Source organism: Lissotriton vulgaris, chromosome 3_1 (assembly GCF_964263255.1).
Source record: "Lissotriton vulgaris chromosome 3_1, aLisVul1.2, whole genome shotgun sequence".
NCBI lineage: Eukaryota > Metazoa > Chordata > Amphibia > Caudata > Salamandridae > Lissotriton > Lissotriton vulgaris.
In genome coordinates this window covers 2,093,734,736-2,093,747,124 of record NC_141689.1, presented here as the reverse complement: position 1 = coordinate 2,093,747,124, position 12,389 = coordinate 2,093,734,736, and the positions used below count along the sequence as shown (strand labels likewise).

The 12,389-nt window shown below is 46.5% G+C and overlaps 1 protein-coding gene across 1 annotated transcript in view; it reads left to right on the top strand.

The window, feature by feature from the left end:
- The first annotated feature begins 599 nt into the window (after window positions 1-599).
- KIT (KIT proto-oncogene, receptor tyrosine kinase) overlaps window positions 600-12,389 on the top strand; it is a 121,871-nt gene continuing 110,081 nt past the window's right edge. Inside the window, exon 1 of the mRNA XM_086962639.1 lies at window positions 600-744. Coding sequence (XP_086818765.1) covers window positions 693-744 — 52 coding nt within the window. The 5' untranslated portion in view covers window positions 600-692. The remainder of the gene's footprint in view (window positions 745-12,389) is intronic.

The window sequence follows — 12,389 nt, the reverse complement described above, 5'->3', positions numbered from 1 at the left end:
GTGAGGCAGGGTTTTTGATCACTTGCTTTAATGTAAATAGGTTCTTCTCCATCTGCATGCCTGTCTTAATAAATCGCTCTTTTGCTCTCACTTGACCTGTTTACTCTGCACGTTTTCGCCCGATATAAAACCATTACAAGAACTGCCACAAAGATAGGAATATTTGATTATGGCTTCGACAGGTACATGTCGGACGATTGATTCCCAGTAAAGTGAAAATTCAGCTTCGCGTTTCTGTGTTATCACATTATAGAATGTGTAGGACAAAGTAAACTAAACATATGTGTTTTTTATGTCGCCTGGAAATCAGCGTAAACTGCCTGTCTTAATCAGCGCTCTCGAGGCTACTGGTGCAGTCACGAGTTTTGAGCGAGGCCCCAACAACCGCGCATCTGCCTGGCGTGTGGCGTTGGGTTATCTTTTAGTGGACGGAACAGACAGTTATCTTACCGGAGGTGTCCTGTGCAGGAGCGGGCGCATGGTTCAGCCTCCCTGGGAGGAGCCCGAGCCTTCCTCCCTCCACGAGTCCCGCGTTGGCAGGGTGTGGGCGGGTCCCCTCTGTTGTGTACACACACCGCTGGGCGGAGCCGTAGTGGAGCGCAGTTTAGCCGGATTCTCGCCTGTGGCAGCTTTCAGAGTAGAAAGAGCGTGAGCCGCGGAGAGAGCGCCAGAGACCCCGGGACCCTCTGGCCATGGATGCGCTGCTGGGGCCCTGCCTGCTGATGCTGGTGACCCTCCACGCAGGTGCGAGCGGCTTTTATTTGTGCGCTCTCTGGGGAGAGGATTAGGGGGGACTGGGCTATTGGATGAAGGTAACAAAGAAACACCTACTTGAGGTGCAAAGACTCCGATAATAGAACGATGTGTGATGGAAACTTTTGCAGAGCCCTCGTTTCAGTTGTTCTGTCGATATGTTAGTGTTTGTGGATGTCCAAGCACTTCCCGGCGTTGTTTTGTGCAGCAACGTGATCTGCTTCAGGTGTGTTCTGTTTTGAGAGGTGGGTTCGTTGCACGGGGTGACCTCAACCCCCGGTGGGTTCTGAGATTTTAGCGTGGAGATTGCATGCACGTGCGCGGTCTGGCGAGTGGCTGCGCGCGAGGAGCGGGAACTCTGGCCGTGGAGTGACTGCACGCGCAGGTGGGCAATTGTCACCATTGCCTTATCTAACGTAACGTTAGCTTTTTTACCTTGCTGACTTGTAATTTTTCCTCATGTTTCACTACTGTTCCTATTGGGAAGTGCTCTGACACCCTCGGGTAAAGTCCGCGCTATATAAAAACGCATAAAATAAATAAAATAAAGATGAAGGAGGGGGATTGCACGCGACTGCAAGTCTTGGTGGTAGGTTGTGATTGAATATAGCCACGGTGTGAGTAGCTTGTGAGTGGTCCGGCTGCGTGCACTGATGGGCTCTTCGGGTGGATGCGCACACACTTTGTGACTGCATGAAGAAGTTCGGTGCAGAGTAAGGTTGCTCGAATATGCGGCGACTGTAGGCTGTCGATGTGCAGCGACTTTAATTCTCGGCGTTGCCTATTGGAAGGGGATACAGCCACTCCTCGTGCCCTCTTATTGTGGTAAGGAGCGTTACAGATAAATTTCTCCAAACTTTTTGAAACCCATGCGTTGTCACGCAGCTGTGTGGGCTCAAGGCAGATACATTGTGTTAGGTTGTTTGTTAGTGGGGCACCCAAGGCCCTCTCTCTGCCCCCAGGAATTTGTCACTACGGCTCTTTTTAAGTCTATAAGATGTGCTTTCTGAGCTCTTTTCAGTGAATCCTAGGACTGGCGCGCGAGCTGTGACGAGTGTCTGTGGAACATGAAAGGGGTGCCTCGAAGCGCCTCACAAGCACGCGAGGCGGCAATGCCACCTGCTCCTCAGGTCTCGCTGGGGAAGGGGGTCAGTGGAATGCCAAGGTTCGAGCAGTGCAAACCCCACCCCCTTCTGCCACACTTTCCCGCACTCCTCCTCAGGCTGCTGGCAGTGCAGTCAAAGGACCACGCTGATCTCAGGTGTTTTTTTTTCTTCTTTTTGTTCCCTGGCTGTCATATGAGCGCGTTACACAAACATCCTTTATCCTGGTGCCGCGGCCTCTCCCTCTGCGACGCGGAGCTCATTTGCATGCCGTAACGATCTTTCCTTGTGTGCATTTTAATATCTGAGCCGTGGGAGGCACGGGACAGTCCCCTTTGTTCACACACAGCTTTTTCAAAAATATGTAGGTTGGAGTTTGTTTTATTGTGCCAAGTTTTGTTTGATTATTCAGATCTCTTTCCAAGCCCACACGTTTTCATGACACCTACATGGGATGTATGTGCGTGGGTAATTTAAGTGGTGTTTTTGGCTTCTTCCGCACGAATCTAATTATAGACACATTGTTTTTGTTCCTTCTGAAACACGGCTGTGTTTTGCATGTTTAGTTGCCTGTCTTAATTTGTGTAAAATGTGCCTCCCTGTACGAGGGCAGTTGTCTGGCGGATTGAATTATCTAGACTGATAGATAGCCTGTGGTCACCCTGGAGACAAGCCAACACACAATCAGGTGTCACCCCTGCCCCAGGGAAGAAAGAATGCAGTCACCGTATAGGACACTCTAAAATCTGTATACTTTATTACCCATAGGCAACAAACAGATTAGCCCATTACTAGACCTCCTGGAAGCCTTGGGCACCTCATCAAGAAACGCTATAAAACGTATGTAGAATGAAGCGCTATAAAAATGAAACCGTTCAGTAGGATCCTTATGTTTAAAGTATGCACCCTTTTCTGTGTCCAGTTGCAGCATACTATATCATTTCCTTTCAAAAATCTGGTTTAGGATATATACATCCAATGCTTCCAAATGTTGAGGTACACTTCCCTCTTTCTCAGTGTCGCGTATTTCCCCTCCCCAGAGCAGGGGACTTTCGCCTCTCAAATCCACAAAAAGGGTTCTGCTACAAGTATACATTTTCCATATTATCATCCCTCCCCCACCCGGAAGGCACTCTGCACGCTGACCAAACCCTGACAGCTCCCACAGGGGAGATGAAAGAGAACCTGGGGAGATTTTTCGATCTGCCATTGACCAAGAATAGTGGGCGATTTGTATTTTTATTAGTGAGCACATGGAGAAATGTCAGTATTTGGACTAGCAGTTATAAAGCAGAAGGAAACTTCCATAAAATGGAGAGAAGTTGTGCAACCATGATGAAGTTGTGTGCACTGACGATCTGTATGCACGCCCATGCACCATTGATCTTAAATGGTGATGACTTGGGCAATGGACGTCTCGGTGATAACATCTGGACAGTGTGCTAGGCTGGTGTGTATGTGTGAGATATCTTGGTTCTCTCTTAGTTCACTTCCACAGGCTCGGCTCAGAGGCAGCCCTTGTACACGTTTTAAGCTGGTTGTTCGTAGCTGGCATTGATCCCCCCCCCCCCCCCCCCTCCCACCCTTACAGTCCCTGTTTTTCTGTAGAGACATGTGATTTTCCTTTTTTTCCTCTGGCTATTGGTGGTGACGAAGATTGTGGCTCTGGTGCGGCTGAAACACCAGAGTGAAACTGTAGAAGTAGTCATTCCCGGATCAGATAGTGCGCGGAGTTGTTAAGGTTACTTAGAACAGAGAAGACACAACACGAGGGGGCAGTAATTACTCGCCTCCTGGAAACATCTCACAGGAGCTGTGGAGCCTGCAAGGGCACTTTTCTTATTCTCCGTCAATTGTGCTGGCATGTGGTTAAGGATTTTGTGTTTGCGCTGTGAATTTTTTCACATGAGTGCGGAGCCAATCAATAGTGCCAGATACTTGCCATTCCTTGACGTATGGCTGCGCGCCACAGGTGGTGCATACAAGGAGTGTAAATGAACAAAAGTTAGCGTTAATGACCTGTCCCAAGGATATTAATGTTATGGAGGCATGAATGTGCAATCTCTCTCACCACCCCCTTCTCCTGTCCCGCTAAAAGGTGCGTCCAGTGTAAGTTCTGGGGGAGCCATGATAGACTGACATTTAGGAGTTCTGCATGTTAAAATTTACACCCAGTAGTTCTAAATGGAAATAATTTAGATAGCGGGTGGTCATATAAATCTTATGTGCATCCGGCTGTCCTTGGTCTATGTAGAAACGTCTCCAAAAGCCTGTTCACCAAAAAGTCTGTTGTGAGAGTTGAAGGGAAGCTCCTGAGTCATGACCTGCATTCAGAGGAATTTGATTGGCTGTGCTTTGTCAACAAAGGGTTGAAATCAGCAGTAGGCATCATCACTCCACTGGAGAGTAGAGTAGGTTCCAGTAGCACATCTTCAGTCCAGTCTACCAAGAGATATTGTGGTACCGCCTGATCTTTACACACCCCTAGGTATCTTGGACTCAGTGGTTTCTCCGGTGTGGGAGCCACTCACCAGATCGCGTTAACACAACTTAACACAGAGGCAGAAATCACATGACAAAGATTCCAAGAATAACCTGAATGTCAGTGATCAAGTTTTAGTTCAAAAGTTGTATTGTTGGCGACATTCCCCTGGTGTTGCTGCTATTGTTGATTAAAGGACAGGGTCACGAGAACTGCCTTTGCTGTAACACAGCGATAACTGTGATCAATACCAGGGCTGTCTGTTTATCTTATCTTGTCAGTTTATATGTCTGTTTATCTTTAGCATTTCCCCTGTTTGCAAAGGCGGTTCGGCAAACAATGGGTTAAGTTTGCATGTAGAGTGTATTTTGAAAATTGCAATAAGCCATTACTAGCCATTCTGATCCTGGCATTCAGTTGTGATGGGCATTTTTTTTTCGTTTTGAGTTAGTGGACGTTAAGGAATTTCTCATAATCGAAGGTGTGACAGCCGAGACGCAGGGTATTAAAGTGATTGCTTGGCCTCTGTAAAGTGCCTTCCTTCACGATCATTACTTTCATCTCCCCTCTTTAGCACCTTCATGAACTCAATAAAAAATGCTAGCTTTTCAGTTGCTTTACGTTTGGCAGCAGTGTCTTATTTACACATCCAGCAGCACCTGTTATATCAGTATTCACGTTTTTGAAAACGTTTCCATGCTCTGTTTTGCCCATTTTGCCACGAGCCATGAGTCTAGGATGTTGGATTTTAATGGCTGGCTGGGAGTGTGTTGTGGGTAGAGATGACCGTGGGCAGAGCTGCAAGTCAGCCCGCCCAGAGCTTTATGGGCATGGCTTGCAAAGGCATAGGACGTTCATTGTAAGCTTTTCAATCTCGGAGTGCCTGTTTATTTTTGTTCTTGAGAGGTTGGTTATTTTCCATTTTTGCACCCGTGCCTTGTTTGCAAGTCGAGCTTCTGCACGTGGACAGAAGGGACACTTTGTTCTGTTGATGGTCTTGTCACTAAGAGCAACAACACGGCTGCACCTCCAGCTGCTATTGTGGAGCTGCAAAGTGCATGCTTGGGAGTAACTCTACACCGCACTCCTCTGGCCTAACAAGACAATTGCATTGTTTTTAAATTAAAGTTTCATTTTTTTATTTAGATATTTTGTGAAGCTCTTGTTATCTTGTGATGACATGGAAGAGCGGAGTACCAAGCTCTAGATATTCAAGGTTCTGTTTTGGTACTAAAATGCTTAATACCTGTTGCTTCCTGCCCTGTTTGGTATGCACCCCCAACTCTTTTAACCTCTTAAAATGGGTTGTCCTCTGACCTAGTCAGTTCTCCGATTCTGATCATAAATAAAGGCTGCTTAAAATTAAACTAGTTGGTCATACTTCTTTTAAATACAAGAACTTAGTATTTAAGACTAGTCTCCATCTTGTAAAATTAGATTTTGAAACCCTGCCTATGATGGTCCTTTCTTGGCCACCACCAATGAAGATACTGCCTCCTGCATGCCCTTTGCCACCTCTTCTGCATCGCTAAACATCCAAGTGGGAAGGAAATAATGTGATCTGTTTTAATGAAATGCATATATTACCCCCCCCCCCTACTACGATCACTCTTCCTTGAAAAGCTTGTACCATATGCTGCTCAGCCAACGGGTGATGGCTGACATGTTCCTGTCTCTTCTAAAGTCACATCCTTTGAGCTACATTGTTCTCCTAACTCCACACCACCACCACCACAGTACTGCATAACAGTAAGGATATACCATTATTTAGTCTGTGCTTTACTGGCAGTATAATAACATTTTCAAGCTCATGAGCAAGTGGAAAATGTATAGTTTTCATATAGCAGACCATTTAGAAAGCACTGAGAATTAGAATTCACAGAAACAAAAAAGCCTGCCTTTGTTAAGAACAGAATGTGCATTATGGAAGGTGAATAGAAAAATGTCTAGTTTTCAGGCAGTGGTTTAGTTACATAGAGCAATGGCCCATGAGCTTTGTGACGATTTCGGAAGAGCTGGTATTATTTTTTTTTTAAAAGATAAATCGCCTTTCCGGCACTGTTGGACGAGCCAGACTGGTCAAGAAGTGCTTACAAAGTTGTTAGTGAAGCCACCACACTTGGTTGCTGGGGCAGTGTGTGCATTGCAGGCAGGGTAAGTAGTTCATGGCAAAAGGCGCGGCTGCCTTGCAGCGGTGGGCAAGTGATGGACACCACTGAGTCTCTGCAAATAAACCTGGTCTGTAGGCAGTGTAAAGAAGGGTTCACAACAGTCTAATGGCCCATCAATATGTTTGTCCTTTGCGATGAAGCTAGTGACACCTTTAATTGGGGTGCATAGTTAACACAATTGGAAGGTGTACTAACCATCAGTTTATGTTGGGGGTTGCCTTTGTGAGGATGGATTTAATAGTTTCAGTTCGCACACTGTGTGTGGGGCTGCATTCAACAGGCAGCTATTACGCATGTGTGTAACCCACCGTGTATAGCTAAGTCCTCAAGCTTTTCAAAGCCAGTTGACAGCACATAGGGCAACAAAGTGTCTGGAGCAAGAGGTTTAAAGATTTTCAGCAGTAGCACCTCCCTTTGTTTCTGTTTCTACCTCCAGCTTACTGACCAAACAAGCCGCATAGAGCAAGCTATTATTAAAGTGCTAAGACTTGTGACCTGCTCTTGCTGACGCGTTTGAGTTGTCAAAGGTTTCCGCACACATTGTTTGTAGAAACGACAGTGATCTGTGCTGATCTTGAAATGCCATGAACGATTGCTACACGAGGAACTGCTCATTTCCTGGATCTCTTGTATAGTTTCAGGATTTGTTTGTGTGTTGATGGCTTCCTTCTTTATTTGTATATCATTTAAATGTAATTATTCAGAATTTGGCCCTTTCTTTGCCCCTATGAACCAGTCCAACCCGCATTCTTTCTGTGTCTGATTTCTGTATCAAGATCATACCCAGACCCTGTGATATATAAGTTGGCTGGAATTTGAGAAGAATGGATGTGGTATTTGTTTGCAAACATATAGTCATTTTAGGCACTTTACACATACCTTGTGTGGCATGAATAACACACTCTGCAGCTATGGATCCAGTAAGGTGTGACATAGGAATGAGAATTGCATATGTGAAGCTGAACACATTTGCTCATGTTTTTTGGTAGATCCGGGGCCACACTATGCAGCAGCACCTCTTCAGGAACCTGTGTACAAAGATAGCAAGTGTTTGAGTGAGTCCAAAAAACACTAATAATTGTGACTTCCTTGCTCTTCTAACATCCTATCTCTTTCATTGACTGTAATGCGACCCTTCGAATTCTGTTTTGCTTGACATGCATGCTTCACTAAGAGATCAGTACATTAAATGAAATGAGATATGAGACACATTCAATGGCTCAACTTTAGCAGTTTGCCTCCTGGAAGGGCTTGGGTGCCAAGAAGAAATGATGAGCATGAGTCCAGAGTGGACCACTTCTAGTTTCAGAGAATTCAAACTTCACTTGCAAAAAGCTATCACATTTGAGGATCTAGAGTTGCAGGAACAGTTTTGTCCACATGGATCCAGCTGAGCAAAATCTTGTCAGTAAGATGAAAGGTAACTTTTTTTTCTTGAGGACCCTATCAAAAGACATTGATACACATTTAAAGTAGCAAAATAATTTGCCTTTCACATCGTTTGCCTTCAGCAGACTTTTCAGTGAGTTGTTAATTGTACTTTGTGTTACGTGTGCTTAAATAATTTTCTCTTTAACACCAAGATTCACATAGCCGCTGTTTCTACAGGCTAGAAACAGCAGGTGTCACTATACACCAATTACTTTTACTTAATTTGCAGACCTTGGAAAGCTGGAAGGCTTAGTTGGCCTTGCTGCAATTTGAACTCATCACCTTCATATTGCCTAAGTTCTGAGAGGCAAGTGTTTAACTCAGTGACCCTACTATATTATAGGCGTAGGCATTGTGAATAGTCATGGTCACTAGCCTTGAACACCGGGCATTAGTGAGACTTTCACAAGCCTCTCCAACCCTCAATCATGATGGTATCCAGTTTAATGACTCAATATCAAAATACAGTGAGGAGTGTATATAAATCCGCATTGTGTGTACTACCTTGTGATGGAACCTGTCCAGCTGGTGGTTTGACTTTACTCTCTAGGTCTAGGCTGTGTTCCGCTGCTCTACGTGGTGTTCCGCAAGCAGTAGAATGCGTTAGGTTGCCCTGTTTGCGCAGATTATTAGCACAGGGTGTTTTTCCTGCGCTGGAAAATCAGCATGTGCAGCGCAAGAGGGCGCTGCTTCTTGCTGCCCCTCGAGTAGATGTTCTACTCGAGCGGCAGCGTATTCAACGAAAACTCAAGGTTTCTCAACTCGAGCGGCCTTGATCTTCCATGTTGAGAAATCTGGCTGGGAGGTGGTCTAGCTCTGGATTTTTCTTGCTCGCGCTTGCCAACGTAATGTTGGCGAGCGAGGAAAAACTCAGTTCCGTGTGCTCCGCGGAGTGCGGAGAACTCCACGAACAGAGTGAAGTTCACCGCCCCGTCTGTCTAGGTCACCAGCAGTGCTGCTTGTTCCCGCCAGGATAGTTAGCATCCGAAAATGGCTTCTTATTTGAATGAAGCATGCACGCCGCCCTGTCAACCAACCACGCATCTTACAGTTACAAACACATGCTTCCCTCATAACACAAGTTGATGTACATTTTAACTTTCATTGAGTGAAGTAATTCTATGAAGTTTTGTTACCCCAAGCAAGGGTATAATGTTTGGAAATGTCAAAGGGCTGATTTCTGTAGTTCAAAATATGTTTCGTTTTCTGGGCCTGTGTCCCCCGCCCCCATCTCCCCTTGGGTGGTTTACTCATTTCCTGAAGCCCCTGTCGGTATTAAAAGAAGCGAGCGGGGAAATGAGCTGTAACATCCTGGAATGAGACCTTATCCTTCGCTGCCGCATCCACAGCAGCGCGCACTGCGGGGAAATGTCTTTCATTGTCCTTTCGTGCCAAACGTGTTCATTTTGTAGTCTATTTGTGGCCTCCCCGGGACTATTCAGATCCAGCCTCGTTGCAAATTGAATTTCTTGCTTTGTAAATAGACTCTTTCTTCGTTCTCCTGAGTATGCAGACGCTGCATGCATTTACTCGCCCCTGACAACACTACCATGAAATAAAATAATTTAAAATGTGCTTAACATCGCATCGCAGAGGATACCTTTCACCTGTGCTGCACCTACTGCCAGTTTAATGAAAATAAACACAACACGTCAATCAGTACCTTTCCCTAACCCCTCAAGATGGTGTGTGGCCCTTGCTCTTATCGTGGATGATAATCCACCTTGCAATGAGAGCTTGGGAGAGAGGGGTGGGGGGAGAGTGAGCAGACTCAAAAAACCCTTTAAGTGTGAAAAAGGCCGCTTTATTGGAACAGGTGCACATTTACAATATACACAAACTCGGCAACCGCCTCACAATCTAAACCACAACCCAAGTTTTGTTCGTTTTTATTTCAAAAACCCAAAACCCCGCCCCCACCCCACACCCTCCATCACACCCCACCCCCACCCGTACATACCCAAACACAAAACCATACAAAACCCAATAACATTATAACATTATAACATCACCTAATAAATATAACCTTACATTTCTGACTATAAACCAACATAACATATCCCCCGATCCATATTCTCCGAACCCCACGTCAATCAAACTGAACAATCCCCAAACAATAACCGATACAACTAACGGGTCCAACTTGGCCCAACACTGACGATCTCATAGCAAAACCGCCACGCACCTGTCCCAAGCGACAAAGAACAATGTAAAACCCCATGAACACATGTTTCAAACCGCAGCCAGGCGAAAATTAAATAAATAAATAATAAATAAAAACCCTTAAAAAAGGGAAGGGGGGGAGGGACAAAAATTCTAAGCTCAACCGGCCACCAGGTCACCAAGCCTAAAATGGTGCCCGGAGCGAGGAGCCCCGCCCATTTATAGGGGAGCGCACAAAACAACTAAAACCAGCCCAAAAACGCCCAAAGAACCTGCTAGAAGGAATACCCCACCCAGATCTCCCAAACCGCCCGGGGGAGGAGACCTCCCGGTGGTCGGCTGCCCTCCCCCAAGCCCCCCTTGGGAGAGAGGGGTGGGGGGAGAGTGAGCAGACTCAAAAAACCCTTTAAGTGTGAAAAAGGCCGCTTTATTGGAACAGGTGCACATTTACAATATACACAAACTCGGCAACCGCCTCACAATCTAAACCACAACCCAAGTTTTGTTCGTTTTTATTTCAAAAACCCAAAACCCCGCCCCCACCCCACACCCTCCATCACACCCCACCCCCACCGTACATACCCAAACACAAAACCATACAAAACCCAATAACATTATAACATTATAACATCACCTAATAAATATAACCTTACATTTCTGACTATAAACCAACATAACATATCCCCCGATCCATATTCTCCGAACCCCACGTCAATCAAACTGAACAATCCCCAAACAATAACCGATACAACTAACGGGTCCAACTTGGCCCAACACTGACGATCTCATAGCAAAACCGCCACCCAGAAAGCCGTGGGGTGAAAGACTTATACGGAGAGAGCCCCACCTTTCTGCCCCCCCAACGCCTAAAACAGGGAGGGGTGGGAGTACGAGGGAGACCCAGGAAAAAAGGGGGGGGGTACCAGAATACAGAACCGACTACCACTTACTCACCAACCAACTGACGAACCGTCAAACAGCGAGATAGAACCTCCCGCAACTCCAGAAGATACAGGTCCATACCCATACGAGACAGGTGTACACCATCCCCCCGAAAAAATTCCACCGCATCATATTTAATGTCACTATGGACGATGCGACCGAAACCCAGGTCTCTACAAAATCGGGAAACCTCCAAATTCACCTTCCGCCGGGATTTGTCCACCGCCTTCGGTTTCACCGCATACCTCCAAACCCGTCGAGGAACCATCTCCGTCCAAATGACATGACAACCCGACCACTGACTGTGTAGCAAGGCCAAGTCCTTCTTAATCGCCCGGAGCAGGACAACCCCTTTGACAGAACCCATGTCATTCTCACCCAAATGAATCACCAAGACATCCGGGCAAACCCCCCCCACCAACCAAGAATTCAAGGCAGGTATCAGTTCTTTCCACAACATTCCCCCCTTTCCCTTCCAAACCACATGAAACAAACTGTCATTGAACCCCAACGAGGAACCAAAATAACTCTGACGGGCTTGGACTTGAGCTCTTTTAATGAACGAATGGCCCACGATCCAAACGGTAACGTAAGCAGCCCGAGGACCGGCCACAGAACCTGAAAAAGAAAACAGAGTCAGACAGGCAAAACAGAGGCGGACGCCAGCGCTCCAGTAGGCTCATTACGAACATAGCGCCGAAAACAGTTAGAAGTCCAGCGCCCCAGACCCATGATGTCCTCCCTCGACCATCCCCTGTGGAAGGCCTCCGTGGCCGCCCCAATCCGAAAGGAATGAGTACCGTATGAAGACCCATCTAAACCAATATGTCGCAGCGCTTTTCGCAGTACCATGCGCAGTTGATAATTCGTCACACTAGACCCATTGGCATGTTGAAAAACTCGAAACTCCACCAACCCACCCGACAATGCCTTCCAACATAGTCCCCAATGTAAAGGGCACGTTTCCTGAGGGGAAACCGATTCTAACCAGACACCTTTACCCACACTTCTCTGATCCGTTTTGGAGTGTGAGAGCCAAATATGAACCCCCCGCTCCGTGATCGTAACATCCCCCCACACAAGGCCAGGAGAGGATCTGTTGCCAAGCAATTCAGACACACGAAAAGCACCAAAAAACATCCACACCATCAACGTGGCAAACAAACACGCTTCCACTCGGTCAGTACACACCACCGGCAGGACAGATATAACCTGGAACAGTTTCTGCCACGACAAAGGGGATCGCATAGTGCGAATAGCACCACTCTCTCTAGACCACCCTTCCAACATTCTCCTACCCAGCTCCCCAGCCGACGGCGAGTAACCCCACAAAAGCTTACCCAT